Source organism: Pteropus medius, unplaced genomic scaffold (assembly GCF_902729225.1).
Source record: "Pteropus medius unplaced genomic scaffold, Ma_sr-lr_union100, whole genome shotgun sequence".
Taxonomy (NCBI): Eukaryota; Metazoa; Chordata; class Mammalia; order Chiroptera; family Pteropodidae; genus Pteropus; species Pteropus medius.
The window spans coordinates 12,122,115-12,146,731 of record NW_024354502.1 but is presented as its reverse complement, the minus strand read 5'-3'; the positions used below and the strand labels follow the sequence as shown (position 1 = coordinate 12,146,731).

Here is a 24,617-nt window from a genome sequence, read left to right as displayed (position 1 = left end):
TTTAATGCTTTTTCCCTCTTAACTAAGCACTTATCATACACTGTGGCCTTAGCTTTTGCATTTGAAGTGTGACAGCAAAACTAACACGAATCTCTTTTTCCTTCTTCACAATTTCATAGATAGACAATTCATTCTTACTGTAGATCTTAGCAACCTCAGTGTACAATTTTGTTTTCTTTCCTTATTAAGTGGAGAACTTCCACCTTTTCATGTAAAGGAAGCACTTTATGGCTTCTCTTTGGCATATCCGAGTTGCCAGCATCATTACTCTTGCGCTTTGGGACCATTACTAAGTAAAATAAGGGTTACTTGACCACAAGCACTGCAGTCCTGAAACAGTCTATCTGATAATCGAGATGGCTGCTGAGAGACTAACAGGCAGGGAGCACATATAACGGGGAAATGATGGACAAAGGGAGGATTCACATCCCTGGCGAGACACAGCAGGTCGCTGGGATTTCATCATGCTACTCACACTAGCATACGATTCAAAATTATGAATTGTTTATTTCTGGAATTTTATATTTAATTTGGTGAAAATTCTGTTGATGATGGGTAACTAAAACCACAGAAAGTGAAACTGCAGACAGGGAAAACTACTGCACTCATTCCTGCATGATGACAATAAAACAGTCATTCATTTTTAAAAAGTTAAAATTCTCTTTTCAATTGTTCTATATCTAACAAGTAATGATAAATAGTAAACAAATTTGGAAAAAAAATCTCCACATTTTGTGAATATTATCTGTCATTGTTAGATAATTAAATTCAAAATTCAGAAAAGATCGATCATTGATTTTGATGCAATTCTATCGTTGAAAAATGAAGTGTCATATACTCTAAATATGAAATATAAAAAGTCTTTATGGACCATAAGGATTCATTCAACACTGAAAATGTAACACCAGGAAAAAAAGAATGCCAATAAAATGATTTTCTGACCTAATGAGCATATAAAACGCATCTCAAAATAATCTGTCATTAAAGTATAGGAAAAATTAAAGACAATAAATTACTAAATTAAGTATAAAGACAAGTAACCACAACAGAAATGATATGGAATGAAACAGATCATATAAAAACACTTTGATATAAGATCAAAAGGCAAATGGTCAAATGCATGTGAGTTTTAAAGGAGAATATATATAGAATAAAAGAATGGCTACCAATTTTAACATAAAAGATGAGAAGAGTTAGATAACTTTACATTAAAACTACATTAGCACATATTTACATATTAAAAAGTTCAGTTATGAAAAGAAAAAAATGTGTGTGTGTGTGTGTGTGTATGTACTATGTGTGTGTGCATCGTAGTTTCAATTCTTTTTTTTTGCTTTTTCCTTCTAAATTCTAAAGAGATCTAAATTTTTCTTCTTAAATTAACTTATTTTTAAATTGAGGTTACATTGGTTTATAACATTATATGTTTATATAAAAAACTATACAACGTTATAATTTGTTAACTGTATACACTATAGCATGCTCACCACCAAAGGTCTAGTTTTCATACAGTTGACCCCCTTTACTCATTTCATCCTCCTACCACCTCCTCCCCCTTCTGGTAACCACCAGTCTATTACCTGAGTCTATGAGTTTTTGTTTTGTTTGTTTGTTTTGTTTTTATATTCCATATATAAGTGAAATCATACAGTCTTTGTCTTTCTCTGTCTGACTTATTAGACTTAGCATACTCTCTAAGTCCATTCCATGTCACAAATGGCAAAATTTCATCATTTTTTTTATCGCTGAGTAGTATTCCATTTCATATATATATAATCACTTCTTTATTCATTTATCCATGGATGAACATTTAGGTTGTTTCCATATCTTAGCCATTGTAAATAATGCTGCTATGAACATAGGGCTGCTTAGATTTTTCAAATTACTAATTTTTGTATTTTTCGGATAAATACCCAGAAGTGGAATAGCTAGATCATAAGGTAGTTCTAATTTTAATTTTTTGATGAATCTTCATACTGTTTTCCATAGTGACTACATCAATTTACACTCCCACCAGTGGTGTACTAGAGTTCTCTTTTCTCCACATCCTCTCCAAAACTTGTTATTTCTTATGTTTTTGATAATAGCTATTATAACAGGTATGAGGTGGTATCTCATTGTGGTTTTGATTTCTTTCTCTAATAATTAGTGCTGTTGAAGATTTTCTCACATGCTTGTTGGCCATCTGCATGTCTTTGGAAAAATGTCTATTCAGATCCTCTGCCCATTTTTTAATGATTTTTTTTTTGTTTGGTTATATGTGGATTTCATATATTTTGGATATTAACCCCATATCAGATGTATGATTTGTAAATATCTTTTCCCATTTGTTAGTAGCCTTTTCATTTTATTGATTGTTTTCTTTGCTGTAAAAAAAGATTTTTAGTTTGATATAGTTCTATTTGTTATTTTTGTTTTTGCTACTTTCGCTGTCAGAGTCAAATCTACAAAAACATCATTAACATCAATATCCAAGAGTTTAGCACCTATGTTTTTTTCTACGTATTTTATGGTTTCAGGTCTTACATTCAAGTTTTTAATCATTTTGAGTTAATTTTTTGTATGATATAAGACAGTCGTCTCATTTCATTTTTTTGCATGTGGTTGCTCCATTTTTCCAACACCATTTTTTGAAGAAACTTTTCTTTCTTCATTGTATAATCTTGGTAAGGAGACCTAAATTTTTAAAGACTGCTTTGCACAAACAGTTTATGCAGAGATGTGAATTTTTAAAGACTGCTTTGCACAGACTAACAGTTTATGCGGAGATATGGTTTTGCAAAAAATTGCACTTAATCATACAATTACCTAAGTCTATAAGATATAAAAGAAATATTAAATGTAATGAATATAATAAGAATTAATGAGATAGTTATCAAATCATTATTAATGTATTTAATATGATATTATGGTAAAGTCTGAAATTAAAAAAAAAAACAAAAAAACTATAATCCTATATTATAGGCAATGCCACAGAGAAAGATGTTTCTAGATTGGCTGGAGGAAAAATTACCACAACGGGAAGTAAGAAAGATAATAGATGTGAATAAGACAAAAATATAAAATATGTGGAAGTAGGAGAGAAGTTCAAGGTAATGACAACTATTAAAAACAAAGCCCACAAGAAAGAACAAAAAGTTTTAGTAACTCTCTATGCCCATTGTTAAAAGTAGACTAGAGTAACAATAACTACATTGTTTAGGGTTCCTGAATTTGCAACCAAGAGCTTGCACCAATGACTGAAGATATGAGAAAGAGCAGTTTAATTGGGCAATCTAAGATGAAAAACCTGAAAAGGTTTTCAAGCACTCTTGCACAATTCCACATATGAAAACCAATATTGAAAAAGAGTAAGCTTTGTACTTTAACAAATATGCATTTCAGGGAGATTCTTTTAGGAATCTGGGAAGTTAAACCAAAATCAAGTCACCATAGACTATCCTAGATATCCTCAAGGTGATTTATATGTTTAAATTCTCTTTTACAGATAATTTCTAGAATGTGAGGAGAGAATGATTGAAGAGAAATAGGGGTGGGAGAATGGGAAGAGATGATAATTTCAAAAAGTAATATTTCATGTGAAACTAATTCAGGTATTATGTTACTAGTTACAAATCATTTTTTTCTGAAGTATAGTTTAAAAAGGACCTCTATTTTTTAAATCCCATCTCTGCCAATTGCTTCAAGCATCTTGCTTTACCAATTGGTCCGTCAAAAATCTTCAATTTTGCCCTCTGCACTGTCTTCCTCTTGGGCTTTAAAATAAATAATCCATTATCTTCTATCCCAGGAGAAAACTATTGATGTAAGATAAGTACAAACCTGTACAGAATTTTTATGAGTTTATTCGAGCCAAACTGATGACAAGTACCAGGAAGCGTAATCTCAACAAACTGAGAAAATGTTCCAGAGAATGGCAGTTTTGCAGCTTATTTTATACTTTAGAATAACAAGAAGAGACTTAAAGAGGGTTACATAAAATCCAATGGTGGTAGATTGGGGGTGGAAGGAAGCAAAGCAAGTGAATCTCTGGGATTGAATAAAAAGTAAAATGAAGAGGCATATTTCTTTTACATATAACATATAGAGATAGTATTTGGGGAACAAGATAGCATTGAGGGGTTCTTTGGTTGCCTGCTCTGTTACAGTGGGTGTGCCCTGAAGGGCCTGGAAAAGGCGATTACTCTGACATTTCAAACGTATGTTCTTTTAGATGCAAAAAGGCAATAGGCTCACTTAAGGTAAAGATTGACCTTTGCGAAGGAAGCTACAGGCCCAGGATGTGAATCCCCGTCATGATCAACTTTTATTTAGGAATTTTTATGTTGAGACCACCTTATGTGGTTACTTGCAGTCTCTGAGTTCATAGGGTCCACCATGCTGACCTCATCTGAGCTTGTCATGTTTAGGATGTGGTCCTTTTTTCATCCACACATCCCTTTCTTGGTCATAAATCAGTCCAAAGGATGCATTAATGACCAACCTTTTGGTTGGATAATGTGGCCCCATGGTGCTAGGAAGGCTTATTCTTAGAAGGTTTTAGTGTCATTATTGTTTTGCTGAAATGGTGGATCATTGGGAATGGGGCAAGATCCTAAACTTGGATGGAAGTTAAGGCTGAGTTTTTTTAAAGGCAAAGGAAGGTAAATGGGAGGCAGTCAGGGTTTGTGGGCTTCTATTAAGAAAAAACAAAACAAAACAAAAACAAGCAAATAAGCTTTGGATTATTTTTAACCTGCAAGCTATTATGATTTTGGTTTTGCTGTTTTACCTTTTTTGCATTTTGCATTTAGTATAAATTATCTTTAAACTGTTAGAATAATTTTGTTTTCAGGCCCCTTGGGGTAATACCTACCAAATCAGAGCACGAAACCACAGAACTCCTTATTGTTATTTTGCTTCCCGAATACCATTTTTATGTGCTCTAGATCTTAATTATTATTTTGTATTCACCAGTGTAAAAGAAGTATTTTTTTGTTTTATTTTTTACTTAATTTTAGAGATTTTTCTGGTTTGCATTTTTCTGCCCCCTTAATCTACCACCAATGTATAACTGTTGGGGCTGATCAGTGTTTGGTATCGCCCCCAACGGCAGTGGGGAAGGAAAGGAATAATGATGGTGCAAAAGTGTAGTTAATTAACATTTTTCCTTGGTTATTCCTCATTGACACAGTGAAGAATCACAGGTCAGCGAGGTTTAAAAAAGATTTATCTAAGGTATATTTCATAAAGAGAAAGCATGCCCCAAGGAGGCACTTGTTTTCAGCAAAGAGCTGCAACACAGTGCTATAATAACAACAAGCGGGCTAAAAGGACCCAGAAGTGGGAATGTCTGCATTAAATCTGGGCTGTGATGGGTTGTTCCAAAGCGATTCCTAGGTGATTGGTGTATAAGGTCATTTTTATTGACACTTAGCTGCTATATACCTCTTTGCCTAGTAACCATGTGCGTACTCAGAATTCAGTCTGTTATAATTCGATTCATGAATTTCCAGGCATAAACACAGTGTTATAATAAAGCTTAAATTGCAGGCAAATTAGGGTAGTACCTTCTGCGCAGGTGTCTGTAGCCAGATTAGGCCAGCTAAGACTATCACTCTCCTGTCCTCTGTCTCTGGGGATATAGGAGTGAATCTCTACCAGTGGGGGGTTTCTGGGCTGGGCCCCTATTCCTTTGTTCACCCTATGTCTGACAAGCTACCTAACAAATGGATTTTATGTAACTCTTCTTACATTTTCCTTTTTTTATTTTAATGTATAAAATAAGCCACAAAACTGCCATTTTATAGAACATTTTTTCAATTTGTTGAGATTTTGCTTCCTAGCAATTGTCAGATTGGCTTAAATAAACCCAATAAATTTTTTCTATTGGTTTGGACATTTTTTAAATTGACATTTACTTGGTGCAATCAGCAGAATTCCAAAGAAGCCCACCTAGGATCACCCTGTGGACCCCTGGACCTGGTATTGGGTACCAGCAAAGGCACATTATGCCTCACGGGCGCCCAGTTTTGTATTGGGTAAACTTGAATCAATTTTTCTCGGAATTCTGGACCTCCTTGTTTTAAAGTAGGAGGCTCAGACTTTATTTGAGCTGTTCTTAAATTAAAAAAAAAAAAATCTAGTACCACCTACTAACTTTTAGGTGGTACTAAAGGTTAAAAGTTGAGATAACCCAGGGACAGGAAAAAAAAAAAATGGGTGGCTGGTTTTTAATTTTAGCTTTTCCATTGGGAATGCTTACTGAGAATCTGAACAAAACTTTTTACTAGATAAATGAGAGTCTGAACTCTTTTTGCTCTGAAGATAAGGGTCATTTACCCCATCAAGCTCAAATTTTGGGTATTTTTAGGTGACTAAGAATCTATGTGGAGGTGTCAGGGGGTACTCCTCAGGACAAGCAGGGCCCCATGGGGAATTCCAACACAACTGTAATTAAATAATTGACTTGTCTGTCGATGAGCACATGAAGGCTGGCTACCTAGCGCTCTGAGTCCTCATGGTTGTGTTAGACAGCCAGGGAGAAACTGAGACACACACAAGGTTTGGATGGAGCAACTTGGGAGGTGACAGACCCTTGGAGCTCAATCTGTAAGCAGAACACTTCAAGCCACTATGCAATAGCCCTAGAAATTTCTTCAGACTTTGTAGATCTGAAAATAAAACTAAAATTAACATGGGAAATTGTACCTCGAGGCCGACAAGCCCTAGCTCCATTATCACTTCTGTAAATGTACAATTCACAGGAAGTACTTGCAAGTACTTACAGAAATGGAGACATTTACCTAAAAGTTATATCAACTAAGATGGCTGAAATGGAGTTCTTCTGACACCTAATTTTTTTTGCATGCATCATAGGAAAAAAAAAATAAGCCTGCTCTAAAATCAAACTGAAGGAATGAGAGGCTTACCTCAACTGGAAATAGAAGTCTCTGAAATGGAGCACAAAAAGACTTGTTCTCTCCGGGAAGTAATAAGAAAATTTTAAAGACTATCTGTCTCTGAACTAAAGGCTTCCAATGCTGCTCAGTGCCAACACCTCACTTTTCCCTCTTCTCTAAATGCCCCACTGTACCCTTTACTTTGCTATTTGGACTTACTTTGTCTTCCTCTCCCTTCTCTCTCTCTTCTACAAAACAGACAAAAACAAACATTAGCCTCTGATTTATACCCTACTTTAGCTGTCATCCTAGCCTTTTGTTTTTTTCTCAGCTAGGATTGTTGAAATAGAAGTTCACAACATTTACTCCATAATTTTACTAACTCCCTCCTCCTTGCAATTTGATTTTGGCCTCTATACTCCAGGTATAAATACATATTAACAAAATAATTCACCATTAACAATGTCAATAGTTCACTTATTTTCTAAAACTCCTTATCTACAGTAAATTCAAAATAAGAGAAAAATCTGTCTTCCATGTTTTTGACACTGAATTCATGAAGACTTAAGCAACTAAACTATAAGAAAAAACAACTGGTAATTAAAAACTGAAAGATGAAAAAATTAAGACATATTTTATTAACAAAGTATGGTATTTTAATCCACAAATCCAATTGAAATAGTTTAACACTACAGAAGAGAGTGAAATATCAATAAATGCTATCCAATTGACCCCAAATTTTTATTTTTTCTAAGTACAAAAAACAACTGAAATCCTGCAGAATGAATATTGCCAAAGTAACCTTAATATCTGAAGTTCAAAAGACATCCTGTGATACTCATAATATTACAAATTGATAATCCTCTTATCTAGAAAAATGGAAAGATAGGAATTGACTGACAAACGAAATAGCATTTACTCAATCAACCAGTAGAGCAGAATCACATAAGTGCACATTTAACTTATATAAATTCAATTCTACACCAGGCAAAAATAAATAAATGAAAGTAATTTGGTGCCACATGACCTCTAAGAAACCAAACTAGCTCATTTGTCATTATCTGAAGAAATTGTTACCTGTTCTGAAATTGGAGGGAAAACAACCCATTAGAATTATTCAAACAATATGACTTGTGCAAAATCATGTAGACGATCTATGGGAGATTAAAGAAATTTCATGGGTAATGATTATATGTGATTTTCTCCTTATGTAATAACTTTAGAACCTTAACCCATGTAAAAAAATGTAACACCAGTGAATGAACTGAGTGAGTATATTTGACAGACGTTATGATAAACGATTTTAAAGTGTAAAATTCTAAGAGTATCAGTATATAAAAGATATAGTAGAAGGAAGGCATGATTATAATTTGGGATAAATGACAGGAAAAGAGAAAATAGTAAAAAGTGATATAAAGTAATACTAAAACATCATAAAATAAAGCCCAACATAGCAACAGAAGGAAATTATGGTGGAGAATGAGAGGAAGCAGAAGTGAATAGGAATTTTATTTGTAGAAACCCAAGGACTAGTGCTTGATCACCTCACATTAAGTAGGCAAAAGTAAAGATAGGAAGAAGTCAATGATTTATTTAATTCTGCTACTGTATTCCCTAATTTTAAGGCATCATTAGATAACTAGATAGTCACTGGAGATGAGAAACACAAAATACTTGTTTTTATGCTTCAATTGCATAACATATTTTATTTTTAGCCATGCTACTCTTAAGACTCTAGTCTAATTCCGTAATTCCCATCATTTTATTTCATCTTTTTTTTTGAGGGGGGCAGGGAAGTCTATGAATATGAACATAAAGAAAGTGTGTGTACATGTGCACACATGTGTGTATATGACATTATGTATTATCATGTCAATCACTTACATAATTAATATTGTTTAATTATAAAATAACCGTATAAGGTAGACATTTATCATCTCTACTTCAGACATGAGAAAAGTAAGGCTCAAGCTGATGATATGACTTGTCCAATGAAAAAGAGCAAATTGGGTGGCGCTCTGAAGTCACAAATCTGGCCCCAAAGCTGTTAAACCTAAAGGTATTGAGCATAAACTACGTGAGACAAATTTTTTATATACAACCTCATTTACTCCTTGCAACTCTGCTCTGTGGATATAATGACCCCTATTTTACAAACAAACAAACAAACAAACAAAAAACGAGTCTCAAAGAGATTATATAATTGTCCAAAGATAGATAGTTAATTTGTGACAGGCTGAAATTAGAATTCAAGTCTATTTGAATTAGTAGGTAGTTTGAAATAAAGAATGATGCAACATTTATAAAAATAAAATCAATTTCTTTATTAGCAAATCAATGTATATTTGATTTTATCCACAAATAATCCAAAAAAATTTTAAAAAATTAGTGTTCAAAACCACTGAATATTGGTTGTATTATGTTTTACATCAAAAGATTAAATTTAACTTACATTAACCCTGCTAAAATAAATATTTCATTCTTCAGGAATCTGCTACTTTTATTTTAATCACTACTTTTTCTTCCTTTTTTTGAACACACATAGGCTGCTATAAAATATCTGCAGGTGATCTGCATGTCTACATATCAGAAACGGAAATAGCTATTTTTCCTCTTTCTCATTTTTTGGCCACATAGTATCCCAAGAACAGGATATAATAAAACAAATTAATGGCTTCTAAAAAAGACTTGGATAGCCATGAAGTTTTCTGGACCATCATTGCTAGGAATCTGTGAGCATCCAGGTAACACTTTTGGCAGCTGGGGCTATATCCTCTCTAGCAAAGGAAGAACTCTCTTGGGCACAAAAGGCAAAATATAAACAGAATTAAGCAGATGATGTTTTCCTTTCTAAACTACTATTCTCTTCACAAGGAGCTCAACTCTAATTCAACTGATCAAAATGCTAGGAAGAAGAAATATTTTGTAGAGTACAGAAAGACACGTTGCTAATGCTGGCATCATCACTCTATTTCAAGTTAAAATAAAAGGTTTAGCACTTCACTCTGATCACAGTTCTCTCATGTAAGTTGAGAATCTTGGACTTGTTTCAGAAGAGAGAAAAGGAGGATATATAGGTAATACCTGGTTATAAAAAATTGGACTGGAAGCATCAGCTTATTTTATATATCAGCAGAAACATTAAGTCAAGATGTGATCCAAAAACCTTGATATGATAAAATCCATGTCCTTCTGCTAAAATACTTAGTCATCCAGACCCACACATTCACTACACCATAGCAAATCTTTTACTATATAACACAGTGCCATAAATCTAAATTCTACAGCTCTGAACTTTCAGCCTCTGTCTCATACTTTACTGCTCACTAAATTTCCTTTGCCTATCCATCTATAAACGGAGCTTAACCTGGGTTAGATCCAGCTGGATCTCAGATCCAAAACCTTTAGAAGTCAGGTAAGTGACTTCTAAGACTTGTGATCAGGGAGATGTAAAGATAGCAAAGGACACATTGTCTTTTCAGTGTCAATGCAGAACAGATTGTTAAGTTGACAAGATGAGCTGAAATGTCCTTTGCTGTCTTTTTATATTTTTTGCTGTCCCAGAAACTAGGTGCTTGAAAACAAAATTTCTTCTTTCTGGAAATGTGTTAATAAAGCATAAAACATAATTTTTTAAGTATACTTTTGTCATTATTGTGATACTTCTATATTGACTTTATGTATATTTTGCAGCGCAGATTTTGCTTTATGCTCTGGTAATTTCCCATTTTATATAATTCAAATATGAAGGCACTTGCAAGGTTATTGAACATACTGATTTTTAAAAATTAAAAACAATCCTGTTTTCATTTTTATATTGTTGTTCACCTGTGTATATGACTATAAATTCAGACTGAATAAAAAGACCTTACAATTTTATTACAAAGCTAACTAAAAAGACTGCAGAGTAAAGTAATTTATGAGTAGTAAATATTTTCATTAAAAAACCTAACATTTTTGAGCAGTGCGTAGTGAAAAATAAAGCATGTCTGGAATGAAATACATGGTGAGATGAATCTTACTTACCAAATTCCTTAGGAACTGCTATAGAATAAACACAATTATGTCCCACACTGTAATTTTTTGGATAGTTTGGTGATAGAACAGTGCCTTCAGAACCAGTTGAACGACTTCCACATGGTGCTAAGAAATAAAAATGATCAAACATTACTTTTAGAAAAAAAATAAATATTCACAACATGAATATTTTCTTGATAGAAAAAATATGGCAACTAGATTTAAAAAGTATGTTTATTTCCTTATTTTAAAGAGATTCCTCATTGTCAAATATTTAAAAAAAATAAAATCAAAAACTGCACTACAAAACTTTTTAAGCATTAAGATTTACTCTTCTCAGAAACAAAGTAATATAACAATATCGTAGTGGTGCTATCTCTATAGGTAATAATGGTGGTTCTGCTTTTATTTCTGATAAAAGTGTAATAATAATTATGTCTTTTATAATGATGAGAAAGTACATATGCAAGTGAGAAATTATTTCACTGACAGGCTTTGAAACTCTACTGAAAATCAATCTTGATCATGCTGCCACTAAATTATTTCTATACATGGTTTAGGATGGCTATATCAATACACTCATCCACTCATCTAAGCGAAATACTCTCTCACCAACCTTTATTGTTTATATGATTTACACTTAAATCAAAGGAGTTGCTGATGGTGTACAGAGGCAGGTTTTTTGCTATCTCAAGCCCAAATGTGCTATGTTCCTAAAAAAGATGAAAGTAAAACCAATGTTTCTGGCAAATTTATAGATGATGGTTCTGCTGTTCACAAGGTAGGGGGATGCATAGTTCTGGAACTCAGAGAGAGACCTAAGCTACTAATAGAGACTTAAGTATCCAAAGCATAAATTGATGGTATTCTTTAAGTGAATGAGGTCACCCAGAATAGTACATAGAATGAGAAAAGGTGGCTAAAGAGGAGGTCTGGGGAATGCCAAGGTAGGATCTGATAGATAGAGGGTGGTTACCGAGAAATTAGTCTCTTGGGAGCAACAGGAGAAGAGAGTGTCAATTAGAAGAAAGTGTTCAGAAAAGCTAAGTGTTGTAAAGTGGTAATAAATGAAAAAGGAGTCTTGGTGGATTTGGCAATGTGGAGCATCGGGGAGCAAGGCGCTTCTTCTTGAGGAGGTTTTCTTGAGGAGGGATTTCACCTAGGCATACCTGCCTGCTGGCCCCACTCCTACCTCCTGGAAGTGGAATGAGCTGCCTGATGAGCTTAGACAGGAACTTGACTCCAGTTAGGAGCCACTCTGCCAACAGAGTGCAATCACTGGTCTCTTACTCTATAGTGTATTTCAAAGTGCATCTGTTCAGGGGGGGACCATGGTTGTTGCAAGATACCTGTAACTGCATAGGAAGCTCAATGTTATTGCTCCTTAGCTTTTATTAATATTAAAGCTGATGGTTTGATTTCCTTCATCCTATCTCTTAATTGGCTTTGAACTTGTGCAGAATTATCCTCAAACACACAAAAAGGAGTTGGTATTATTAATACAGTAGTTTCAACCAAAGCGGTTTTCTATAAATTAACACCAGCAAGCCAAATCCAGCCCATACTAAAAGAAGTTTTTACATTTTTAAAAAGTGACAAAACAAAACAAAAACTAGTAATATGTGCCAGAGACATGTGGTCAGCAAAGCCCAAAATATCATTTGGCCCTTTAACAGAGTTTGCTAACTCCTGAAATAGAGAGATAGCAGCTAAATTGTAGTTGGATGAAGAGTAAGTGGTATATAAATACAAAAACAATCAAAATCATAACCATAAACAAAAAGAGAATGCAGAAAGTAGGTGGAAGAAGATGCAAAGCTGAATGTGTTTTTGTTATCATTGTTTGACAGGGAGCAAGGAGTCCTTACAAAGAGAAAATAATCAGGAGCACTGACCTGGAGGCTTGGAAAAGATAAGATTAAGAAGAAAAGAGGAGTGACTAGTTTTAGAAAGCTTTAGCTACACACTCCTTTGTTACCTGAGGAAAGGGCTGAAGGAGACTGGAAGTACATAGGTTTAGGTTTTATGCTGAAGAATTATTGGAGTTTATGCCTGACCTCCTTTTTAAAGAGAGCTGGATAGGGTATGCGATATGGCTTGAGAAAAGTCATAACAGTTTGAAAAGTCAAAACTTTTGATCCGGCCAAAGTTTGAAATATAGCAATATAGTTAAAACACACACAACGCAAACAGTCTGCTGTATTGCGTTGAGTGGCTAATAAATGTCCTGCCTTTTTTCTTTTTAATGTTCTATAAAATGGTAATAGTTAGAATTAAACATATTAAAATTAGAACTCCCCAGAATAACAACGAATTGACAGTGATGATAATAACCCAAGATGCATCAATCACTCTCATCACTCATTATTGTTTGAGATTAGAGTAGTCAGGTATATTCTTATTTCAGCACTGATAACTTTATGCAACTGATAATAGTAGTGATGAGAGAATTATTTAAGAATGAGCAATATGTTTTAATTTTCTTTCTGATTTTAAGGTGCTCCAAAATACAGTACTTTGAATGTATGTGACAAACTTATTTTTAAATTTCAAAAGTATAAACAGAAATTAGTTTTTAACTTGAGTTTAGCTTTGTGACTTAGTCATAAAAATTCTGCCATTCCACATTAATATGCATCTGACAGCTCAATTTGTTCTGTATATTTTATTTTGTATAATGGACATTAAGGATAGCTTTTGTTGAAAATTTAAGTTATAAATATGAAAAATATAAATGTTTTTATTTTAAACCACAGCTGAATATACGTGAAGTTGCAATATAATAACGTGTCTTTATGGTAACTAAGATTATGTTAGATTCTGTTATTTGTACTGGTAGCAATAAGTTTATATTTCTTATGGTCGATGATTACAGCATGGACTAATTTATAGTCAATTATGCTCAATACTGTAGTGATTTTATATAGTATGTAAATATTTTATATAGTATGTAAATATCATAAATAAGGGTAAATTAACTATGCTGTGAAATACAGATTTATTATAATCTGTTTTATGTTTATAAAAATCTAAATGGAAAAATGACTAAGCCAGGCCAGCTTTACTAATTCTCCTAATATTGGTTCCTAGAAGCTTTTCATATTCTCTCATCCTATTTTAATTTCATCTTATTGGCTAATACAGAAAAGGACAGCCACCTTTATCTTTCTGGATCTGTTAACAATCAGTAGAAGATAAAAACGAGCCAGGACTTTTAATTTTATGTTTATTTTTGCCATTTGACTTATACCTGTAGGCCTTTTGTCAAACTGGCTGTGTTTCTACAGTGTACATCGTCGGAATGCATTAAAAGCAAAAACTCACCTGTTCCTACCACTTAGGTGATATGACGACTACCTCTTAAACCTGTATTTTAATAGCAATTGTGTAGAACATACAAATTTGAGATGAAATGGTTCTGTGATTCACTAAATTTGGGAAATACAGGGTTCTTTATTGTAAGACTTCACTGAAACTTTGATAAGGTTTGGAAAATATCATGTTCTTTCTTTGAAACTTATTTGATCATGGAAACTTGTCTCACAAGGCCTATGTTCCCCAGAACTCACTTTGCAAAATGGCAGATTGATGATTCTAAAATGTGCTTTCACATTGGCAATAATTCTAACATTTATATTATTGACTGTAATTATGATTTTGTAGCACTAAAGAACTGCGTTTTATGTATACATAGAGGGCCAAAGTAATTTAAAGATTTAAAATGTCAAAGTTAGCCTATTATAAAATGCTATTATTCTTAATACTCTCTCCCTGACTTTTGGGTTCCAACACATCACTGATTTGTTGCTTGTGCCCTTCTATAGCTTATCAGCCTCCTTTTTGTCTGCCACTGTAACTGCCACAATCCAGACTCCCAATAGTTTTCACGTGAACTCTTCCAATAGATAGCCACCTCATCTCTACAAGTTCTTACTACTAGTAGTGATTTTCCTCACACACAAGTCTTATCATTTTTCTCTTCCTAGAACAGTTCTGATGAACAGTAGGTCCTCCATGAATGTCTGTTGAAAGATTAAATGAACTACACTTGTGAAACCAGGCTACTATGAAATAGTGTTCCACAGTAAGCATGTAACACAAACATTTCATTTGGTTGAAATTACCCCAGAAATTAAGTTAAATCCAAGACAGAATCAAAACAAACCCTCTTTTAATAAATCCATAGATAAGCTATTTTTTTTCCTGTCTGTTGTTGAAATTGACACTGTTTCTCTGAATACCACGAATCACTGTTGCTTTATTTTAGAGGTAATATTATGTGAAAAATTATGCATCTTTAAATATTAAAAATATATTTAATGATAAGATTTTTAAATACAAGAGCTACATGGATACTGTGTTCCACTGAGGATATAGCAAACAGCAAACTCATGTCTGCCATTCACAGTAGCAAATCCATGTTAGTAATTATTCGGTCTGCTGTATACTCTCATAAGTAAGAGAAATCATCTACATAGTTTAATTTTTTGTGTGTGTGTGGTTTTTCTTTTTATGCTCTCTTTTTCTGTTTTTTAAAAATCTTCTTATGGCTGAATTTGTATGGTTTGAATTGTATAAGTAAAATGTGCCCATGCTGTAACTGTATGCTTGTTTTACTCCTGAACTATGAAGCAGGAATGGAGTAGACAGATGTGGTATTCCCAGGGAACTCAGAGAATGACACTGAAACTGGGTCTTAAGGCTTCTAGGCATCCAATTAAAGGACTCCCCACCTATGGTTTGATCATGTGTGTGGGATGGAGGAGGAGAAAGAGGAGGAAGAGGAAGAGTAGACTTCCCATTGAGTGAAACAGAAGAATCTTGAACCATTTATAGGGAAAAAGGTACTTACTCGAATGTCCATATATCTTAGAGACTTTATAGTACATGCAACACAGTCTTAAGCTATTTGCAATTTCAGATCTGTCTTTTCACTTATGTAATGTATAATTCATTATCAAATATCCTCTATAATGAAAATTATTGTATAATCTATAAATTTTTCTCAGAAAGCAAGTTAGGTACTTTTAAAAGTGATGAATTCTTACAGGTCACAAAAGAGCAATATGCTATACTGAATTAATAATTTACTAGCTGTGATCTGTGACTCCTTCAATTTGAAAGAACTTCTATACCTTACAAAAGTGCTGGTCCACATCTAGAAAAATACTTATGCCCTGATATAGCTCGATTGAATGTCACAGATCATAAATCTATTCCAAACAGAATGTATTTGAAAGCTATATCTCCCATGGAGCCCTTTTTTTTAAAGAGAACTTTCACAACCTTAAACTCTGTGGTATGAATTTGTAATGCAGACAGCTAGATAGCCATTATTTCCAGTACTGACTTTAAGATTGAAATTATTATTGTTTCTTTTTTCCTTTGTTCAAAACCTCGATCTTAGTAAAAATACCTAACTATTTAGCCATTCATTTCATGCTCCTTTTCATGTCTCCTATGTAAACATACATACTTCATTTTATATATGTGCCTTAGATCATAGGCCTCCAATAAAGCTGTATTAACATAATAGTGCTAAAAACTACTTTAATTATAAAGTAACAATTATTTTGCTCTTCATTTTCCTCTATATTATTTTTTATACATTCACATTTATTTATATGCTGAGTTTTCTATTGCTTTATCTGTTTACTTAAATGAAAAAAGCAAAAATCAGTCTTCATAACATGGAAATTAATTTTGTGTTATAATCCACACTCTTAACATTTACAAAACTCCATCTCAATGTTGTAATCAGTGGTTTGTAAACCACTAAGTCAACTTAGTAGGATAATAGCTTCTATATCTGCCATCTCACTGGTTGCCTGGACTCATTCATTTGATTTTGTTGGCTAGAAAGACATTCTCTTTATCCCCCCCTGTGAACTGTGTTCTCCATCAGAATGTGATCTTAGAAAAAGAAATATCATTTTATGACAAAGGTCTATATGAATAGCTCTTGGATACATCTTGCATGCTACCATATACAAATACTACTAGTGAAAATGATCTTGTAGGTATTGGTTGTTCATGTATGATACCTATGTCACTCATTTTTAACCTCATTTTCAAAACTGGTATATAATTCACATACCATAATATTCATTCTTTTAAAGTATACACAATTGAGTGTTTTTTAAGCATATTCACAAAGTTGTATAACCAACCCCAGAATAACCAACCCCAGAATCACCCACTCCCAAAGAATTCCTGTAGACATTAGCAGTCATTCCCCATGTGCACACTCCCAAGTCCCTAGCAATCACTAATCTATGATTTTGTAGTAAACTGCGTATGGGAACATAAGTTCTTAAAATGATTATGATTGAACTATTAGCACTTTTTGAAATCTCAAATCCCTTTTCATCACTTTATTTTTTATTTCTAAGTCATAGATTATTAGTGATGACAATCTTTTCTTATTTTAAAAAAATAGTTACAACAGCTAATATATTAGTGCAAAATTAGTTTAGAGGGAAAAACTTCTCAGTAACAATTTATTAACTCCTACCTAAGCATCCCAAACATTGCTTTCTCAGGAAAGTCCTCCTGTCTTCCAGATTTGTTCAGAAGCCTGCATCATACAGTACTCATCAGTTACTTTTAGGACACTGATTACAACTTATAAGTATATATTATTTGTATGGTTCTTAAATTAAGGGATGTCCCTATCTCTAGACTCCAAGATCTATTAAATCAAAGTATCACTGTCTTTTTTGCACATCACTCACACTTCTGTCTGTTTATACAATAAGCTTCTAATAAATATATATGATGAATATAAAGAAAAATAATATATATAACATTAATATTTTGCCATTGGCAAAATGCATGGAATGTAAAACTCATGGATTTTTCAAACCCTTTATTTAGGGTAGCATAGCAGAATGTAATATAAAACCCAAAGATTTGGAATCAAGAAGGTCTAGATTTAATTTCCATCTTCTCTATTTATTGACTGAGTAACTTTGGAAGACAGGAAAATTAAACTGGAATAGGAAATGCCTATTAGATCTGACATATGGTGTGTGATTAGGTAAATGAATTAAGAAACTCTCCTGACCTACTCCAGAATCTTCTGGAGGTGGTATAATGAGGCTTTCATAAAGACACGAGGAAGATGAATTAACCTAATTAATCCCAGGAAGAAATACAAAGGGCAGGAAAAACTTCCCTGGTGTTTTTCCCAAATTCTCCACTTGAAAGAGACAGGAATGCCTTTTATGACTCTACCCAGGGCAGTGTCTATGAGAAGCTCATGGCTTTGATTTCTCTCTCTTCTTAATTTTCCCTAAGGATGAAGAGCATAGTACTCCATCCCAAAGCAAGAGGTACCTACAACTGCAATTCAGCTGCTGTCTCTAGGGATGGGATCACTGTGCCCAGCTGTTAATGGTCAGTGTGGATGTGGTCCTCTAATTTTCTGGACTCTTCATTCTTAAGAAGTCCAGGGGAAAATAAGAGCCACAAGTATTGGTGAAAGGGAGGAGAAATTGGCCCAGCTTCTCCTTTTCCATGTAATTCAGGAGTTCTTCTCGCTGTTCCATGAATTTTGGATGGGGAAAAATGTCTATATTTTCATTAGACCCTAACTAATTTTTTTCCTAACTGAATTTTAGCAATTTCTATCATTTCAAATGTAGGCAACAAAGGATAGTAAAAGTAACTGGGACTTTGTCACCAATAGAAATCACAGATATTTTTATATTACATTGTAACATGCAGATAGCTCAAAATATTTATGCTCATCACTACTAAAAATTACAGTAGTTATTAGACCTGCTAATTAAGGAATTAAGAAGCAATATATCATTACTTCAAAAATGTGTTTTTTTAATTATAGATTTTAAGTACTTTGCTAACTATATTTCAATATAATTGATTTATTTTACAAGCCTATGAGATTTATTTTATTTTCAACACTTAAAAAGGTGATTCTATGGTCCATTGGGTTCATAAGAGTACACATGTACACATACAAAAAAACTCTTATTTTAATTAGATTCTTCCCAAACCACATCCCTTTATCATTTTTTCTGTCTACTATTTTCCTAAAGGGAGCTTGGCTCAGAGATTGTTACTATGGCCTAAGGAGATCTGGAAAATATTAGTTTTATTGGAGGACCCTTTCTTTCCCGCTCGTTTGTCTCTTTTACTAACAGGACAGATCAATTCTTTCTGAATCAGAAAGCTCCTAAAACTCAGGTTTTGAACTTGGGAAGAAATATCTAGTCATTGGACTGGTTTAAGCTTGAGGCTATTTAGAACCATACCCTAAATATGGTTCAGATTTACTCACTAACTCTCCCATCTGTTTCAATGCAACTCACTAGATTTCTGTTTTCGGGCTTGGAAACAAATTCTCTGTTGCACAAAGAACTCTACATTGTCTTCTTTTTTGCATATATCACCATTAGGAATCTTGGAGTGAATGGTTCACTAGTCGAAGTGTAAGTGTCAAATGAAAAATTTCTGTGTTTAATAAAGAGGAGGGAAGCAGCAGCCTTCTTCTCTCTCCTTTCAGGTGTCTCCTTGAAAGCATAATGGACCAATCTTTTGATTTTAAGTGCAAGGCTATAGGCCTTCTGACTGTAAACACTTCTGAAATTAATTCAGTTCCATACAAGGTATATTCACAAGGTATACAAGAAACAAGGTACATTAATTGGTGTCTTGAGATAAAACAAGTATTATTTGTTATTTTTTCACTGTAGAAATTTGTGTGAGTCTCTCTGGTTTTTGTACTGTCTTTCTCAAACTGTCTGCAATGTGCAGTATTCCAGATATGCTTATTCAATAGTAAAACTGCTTTCTTTCTCTTCTAGTCTTTGTAGAATGAACTTTGTTAGTAGGACTTTTGTTTCCCAAGTAAAGATTTGGCTACCGTTAGATCTTGTCTTATTACTTTAATACCATTCCTTAATAGAATTCGAATCACACCATGACTACAAATAGTTACTGTTGCATACATTACTTTCTTCATCTATAAAGAGAGAATCACCAGGTTGATTCAACATTCTGTATAAATAGGTTTTTTTTTCTTTCTGTTTTTCTGCACAACCTGGCAACGCATTAGGAAGGCATATTTAAAGTCTGATTTAAATATAGACTACACAATAGTGAACAAGGCATATCTTAGTTCAATGACAGACCATGTAACTACCTATCTGAAGAAAAGGAGTAGTGATTGAGATGCCAAAGGCAGGGAAAATAAAACTGGGAAAAAAAAAAAAAAAAAGAGCTCCAAGTCAATGGACATAAGAAAATATGCTCTGAATTATAGCCATTAATTTGCAATCAAATTGCTTTTAACATGGGTGATTCTACATAATATGCTCCAGAATCCACAGCAGCAGGAATTTATTTATAACAACATTAATGACTCTCCAGACTAGCAGGCAAGAGGCCAACTGGAGTGATAATGTACATAGGAGTGCCTGGAAAATAGCAGGTGTTCAATAACATCAGCTTCTTTTCCCATTTCCTTTTATATAATACTTTCTTCCATCCTATGAACATGAAATATACTTTAGCTTTACCTTAATACTACCTTAATTTGCTTCAATACAAAACATGGTACACTTCGTAGAACACAGTTCTGACACATAATCTGTAAATTATGTCTATGTAGCTGATGAAAGGCATATATTTGATGATATTCAGAAATTGTTTACCACTAGATCTTTGTTTTATAAAACTTTCGTCTAGATAATTTATATCAATATTTAAATGAGATCAAATGTTAATGGTTCAGTATATTTGACTAGATAATCTCCATATATCTTTAAAATGGAATGGGACTCTAAACTTGTTTCACATTTCAAAAAAATTCATAAATTTCAAGGACATTTGCAATAAGGAATTAGCTCAAGGCAAATCTGGAATAAAAGTTCAGTTATTTATTTCTTCATACAGTCTAACAATATGATTACTTAAAAGTAGGGCATATGAGGTTACTAATCAGAGATAACTTTAAACTTAGAAAGCTATATTACTAAATGAAATTTTTATTTTTTGGTTTGTTGGCTTCAAAGCTTTCTCTTCCGCTCATAGAGTAAGAGGGCCCTCCTTTCAAAAACTTTAACATTTCACATATAGCTGGAAGCTGAACAAAGAATGGTGCCAGATGACTACTGGATGTCTAAGTGTAACATTCATGTTTATGCTTTATAGGTCATTAGTGACTGGGTTATTTACTTCGTTTTTTTTCCCTCCAGAATCCAGGATTTATGTCGGCATGAATGAAACAAAGGTATTCAAAATAATGTTGCAGATTTTCAAAAGAATTTAGTTCACACTGCCTGTATCTATTAAGATGTTTATATTCCATGCAAAATGAAATGCAAAGATACTGCTTTAATTTCTATCCAAAATTTCCTGTTGACTCTTGCTTCTCCACGTTCACATATGCTGAAAACCCTAGGTATGAAATACACCATCCTGTCATGCATTGTGATTCATCTGGTTCCTTCTTATTTATAATTTTAAGATTTAGTTCAGGTATCACTTTCCTAAGGAAGACTTTCCTGATCTCTCTCTGTAACTAGGTCAGACGAGCCTCCATTCTGTGCTCACAGTACTGTTTTTATTTCTAGCAATGGACCTTATCTGTCGGTATCTCATCAGACTGTACAATCTCCACAGGTAAGGGCCACACTGAATTCATGTTTTTCTCTCTAACAGTGCAGAACCGAGCATATAATTGGTACTTTTGAAGGCCTGAAAAAAAGGAATGAATGATACTATTTCTTCTTTAGAATAACTGGCAAGCTAGTGATTCTTTAACACTCCAGATTTGTTTATTCTTAGGGTATTATTATTATAATTATCTATCAATTTTATGTTCATTGTATGCTATGACAATGGAAAAAATCAAGAATATTGCATTGGTCTGGTTATAAAATAAATAAGTCATGAGGATGTAATATACAGTGTGGTGAGTAGAATTAATAATACTGTATTGCATATTTGAAAGTTGCTAGGATAGTAAATCTTAAACACAAGAAAACCTTTCTTTTTGTAACTATGCATGGTGATGGATGTTAACTAAACTTATTGTGGTGACCGTTTTGCAATATATACAAATATTGAATCATTATGTTGTAGACCTGAAATTAATATATTATATGTCAATTTTACCTCAAATTGGTATTTTGGCCAGTACTCCCAAATTTAGTGATTTACTTTTCAAAGTTCTAAGGCTCTAAAATAACTGGGGCTTTTACACACATCAGACATATCCCTATCCAGGGTATATTGTTTCAATTTTAGATATTCATGATTCCATCCTGGGAGCTTTAAGCAGCAGGGGGAGGGTAAATATGAATGGTTTTTCTATTCAAACGACAAGAGATCATATGCCTGAAGGAAATCAGAGAGCTAGCCAGCCAGAAAGCTGGAGAAAAAACATTCAGGCGGAAAGAACAGCAAGTGCAAAAGCCCTGATGCAGAAATGTGAGCAGTGCTTTGAAGAAACATCGAGGAGGCCGGTGTAGCCCAGACATGTAATAGAGAGGGAGGACAGTAGAGAGGGAGGACAGGGTGTATACGGGCAGATTAAGTAGAGCATTATATTATAAGATCTTTGGCATTTATTCAGATTTAGGAAAACACTTTTCAGGAAACACTTTAGGAAAATATATTTTGAGTAAATATGTAATATAATCTGATGGATTCTTTCAAGACTACTTTGCTATATTTAGAAGAGATGAGAAATAGGGAAGGAGAGAAATTAGTCGGGAGAGAGGCTAAGAGGTAAGCAATGACTGGTGCCTTCAACCAGGGAAGAGATGTGTTTATATAAACAAATGCAAAGCCAGTAGGTGAAATAAATCAAATAATAAATATTAAGGAAAACATATGGAACAAGTCGTATTTGTGTTTTATTACTTTTATCTAATATTGAGTGAGATTATGAAAGAGTATGATATATGACTTCTACTTTATTCCAATGTCTATAGTAACTAAATTAACTGAGTTTTAACAGATGCTTTCAAAGTACGAATTATTTTTACATATTTTTTTTAATCACAAAGTGAACTGCAGGTACAGATATCCTGTTCCACTATCTTTTAACATATGTGGCATTTTGATGAGATAAACTACATGGTTTCTCATCACTGAGCAGGACTTACCATAGGATGCTATCATTTTGGATCTACTTCTTACAAATATAATCCCCAGTGTCCAACATAAGCTCTTAAAAATATTTTCTTCAGATTTAAAATGTACACTAATCCTAAACCATGATTTTTTAAAAAAATATGTATTCTAAAACAGATAGATTTATGTATCTAAATATGTATTCTAAAACAGATAGATTTTATAAATTCTTATGGTTCAATTCAGGTCAAAAATATTTACTAAGAGCCTTCTTGTATAAATTAATGTGTTTCATGATAAAAAGTAGTATGCAGCCCAAAACTTCATGAATTCATGGTCTTCTGGGTGAGACTAAAGTAACATTACAAGAAAGGACAAAATATGGCTGCATTTAAAGAGTCTGCACAGTATGGTCATGTTTACTTTTACGTAAAAGAAACGGAAATAAAAACCTTATTGCCTTATTTTTGCACTCAGAGATCACAGCCTAATAGCCAACTCCCTACTTAAATACTCTAAAGCAAAGCCTACCAGTCAAAATTTCCTGCCTGTGTTCTTAGAAACTTTAGTCAGAATTCCTATTGTGGGGTAAGACTTAGCATAAAAGGTAGCAGAGACTAGCAAGCTAATTCTCAAACACTGATGAATTTAGAAATAGTGGCATAAGCAAATTAACACCTGACAAAGGCAATTACTAGAATAACCAGAGAGAATATAATTCTGGAATGCTGAAGAGAGAGGCTATGGATGTGACATAACTCTTTATCTTTTATATAGGGGAATCAATAGATATTGTCTAGAATTGATGTATTAAGAAACAGAGCTTCATTATGTTATTCAGAGTCACGAAGAGGGCCATTAGAGCAATTAGAAATAGAAATTATTAGAAGACTCAGCTGAGAAATAGAATAGAGGGGGTAGGTCAGATAACCATTGCTTTAAATTGATTTAAATCATAAGCTATTCTGTATTATTTTCTGGGCTATCACATGCATATTTTACTTTGGTAAAAAATACAAAACTTATCCTAATTAAAAATATTTTTCCTTATGAACAACAAACTCTTCTTTCTTTAATGCACTTGCTTTATACACTATTTTTGACTTTTAAATTACTTCATTTGAATGTCTGCCAATCCTGTGTATTTTGGATTTCTAATTGCTCTGAGGAAAAACAGACATGTGTTAACTGGATCAAAAATCTAAAATGTATTAATCTGTCCTTACTGTGTGACAGTAACAGCCACAGAACCAAGTGTTTTAAATAAGTTATTTACTATAACTCTCTCAATAACTTTACAAATTACACAATATTATCTCATACTTAAATATACAAAATAAATAAATTGAATGAGGTTACATAGCTGGCACAGGTTTTTTTTCTGTTTTTAAATCATTGTTTAGAGTTAAATATATCTAGTTCTAAAATGCAGGCCTTTTTTTCCCCTTCTAATATACTAGAAATGATCAGTTGTAGTCCTATTTTTAACATAAGTCTATATTAATTTTTTTCCAATACCTTGAAGCATACACTGGATAACGTTTGATTTCCATCTTATGTTGGCACTATGGTTAAAAATCAAATGATATCCAACTTAATTGATGGTAAAATTTT

General features: G+C 33.2%; 1 protein-coding gene across 1 annotated transcript in view; it reads right to left on the bottom strand.

Moving 5' to 3' along the window:
- CSMD3 (CUB and Sushi multiple domains 3) overlaps positions 1 to 24,617 on the bottom strand; it is a 1,005,898-nt gene that overhangs the window by 195,834 nt on the left and 785,447 nt on the right. The window contains exon 32 of the mRNA XM_039853604.1: positions 10,908 to 11,024. Within this exon, the coding sequence (XP_039709538.1) occupies positions 10,908 to 11,024 (117 nt within the window). The remainder of the gene's footprint in view (positions 1 to 10,907; positions 11,025 to 24,617) is intronic.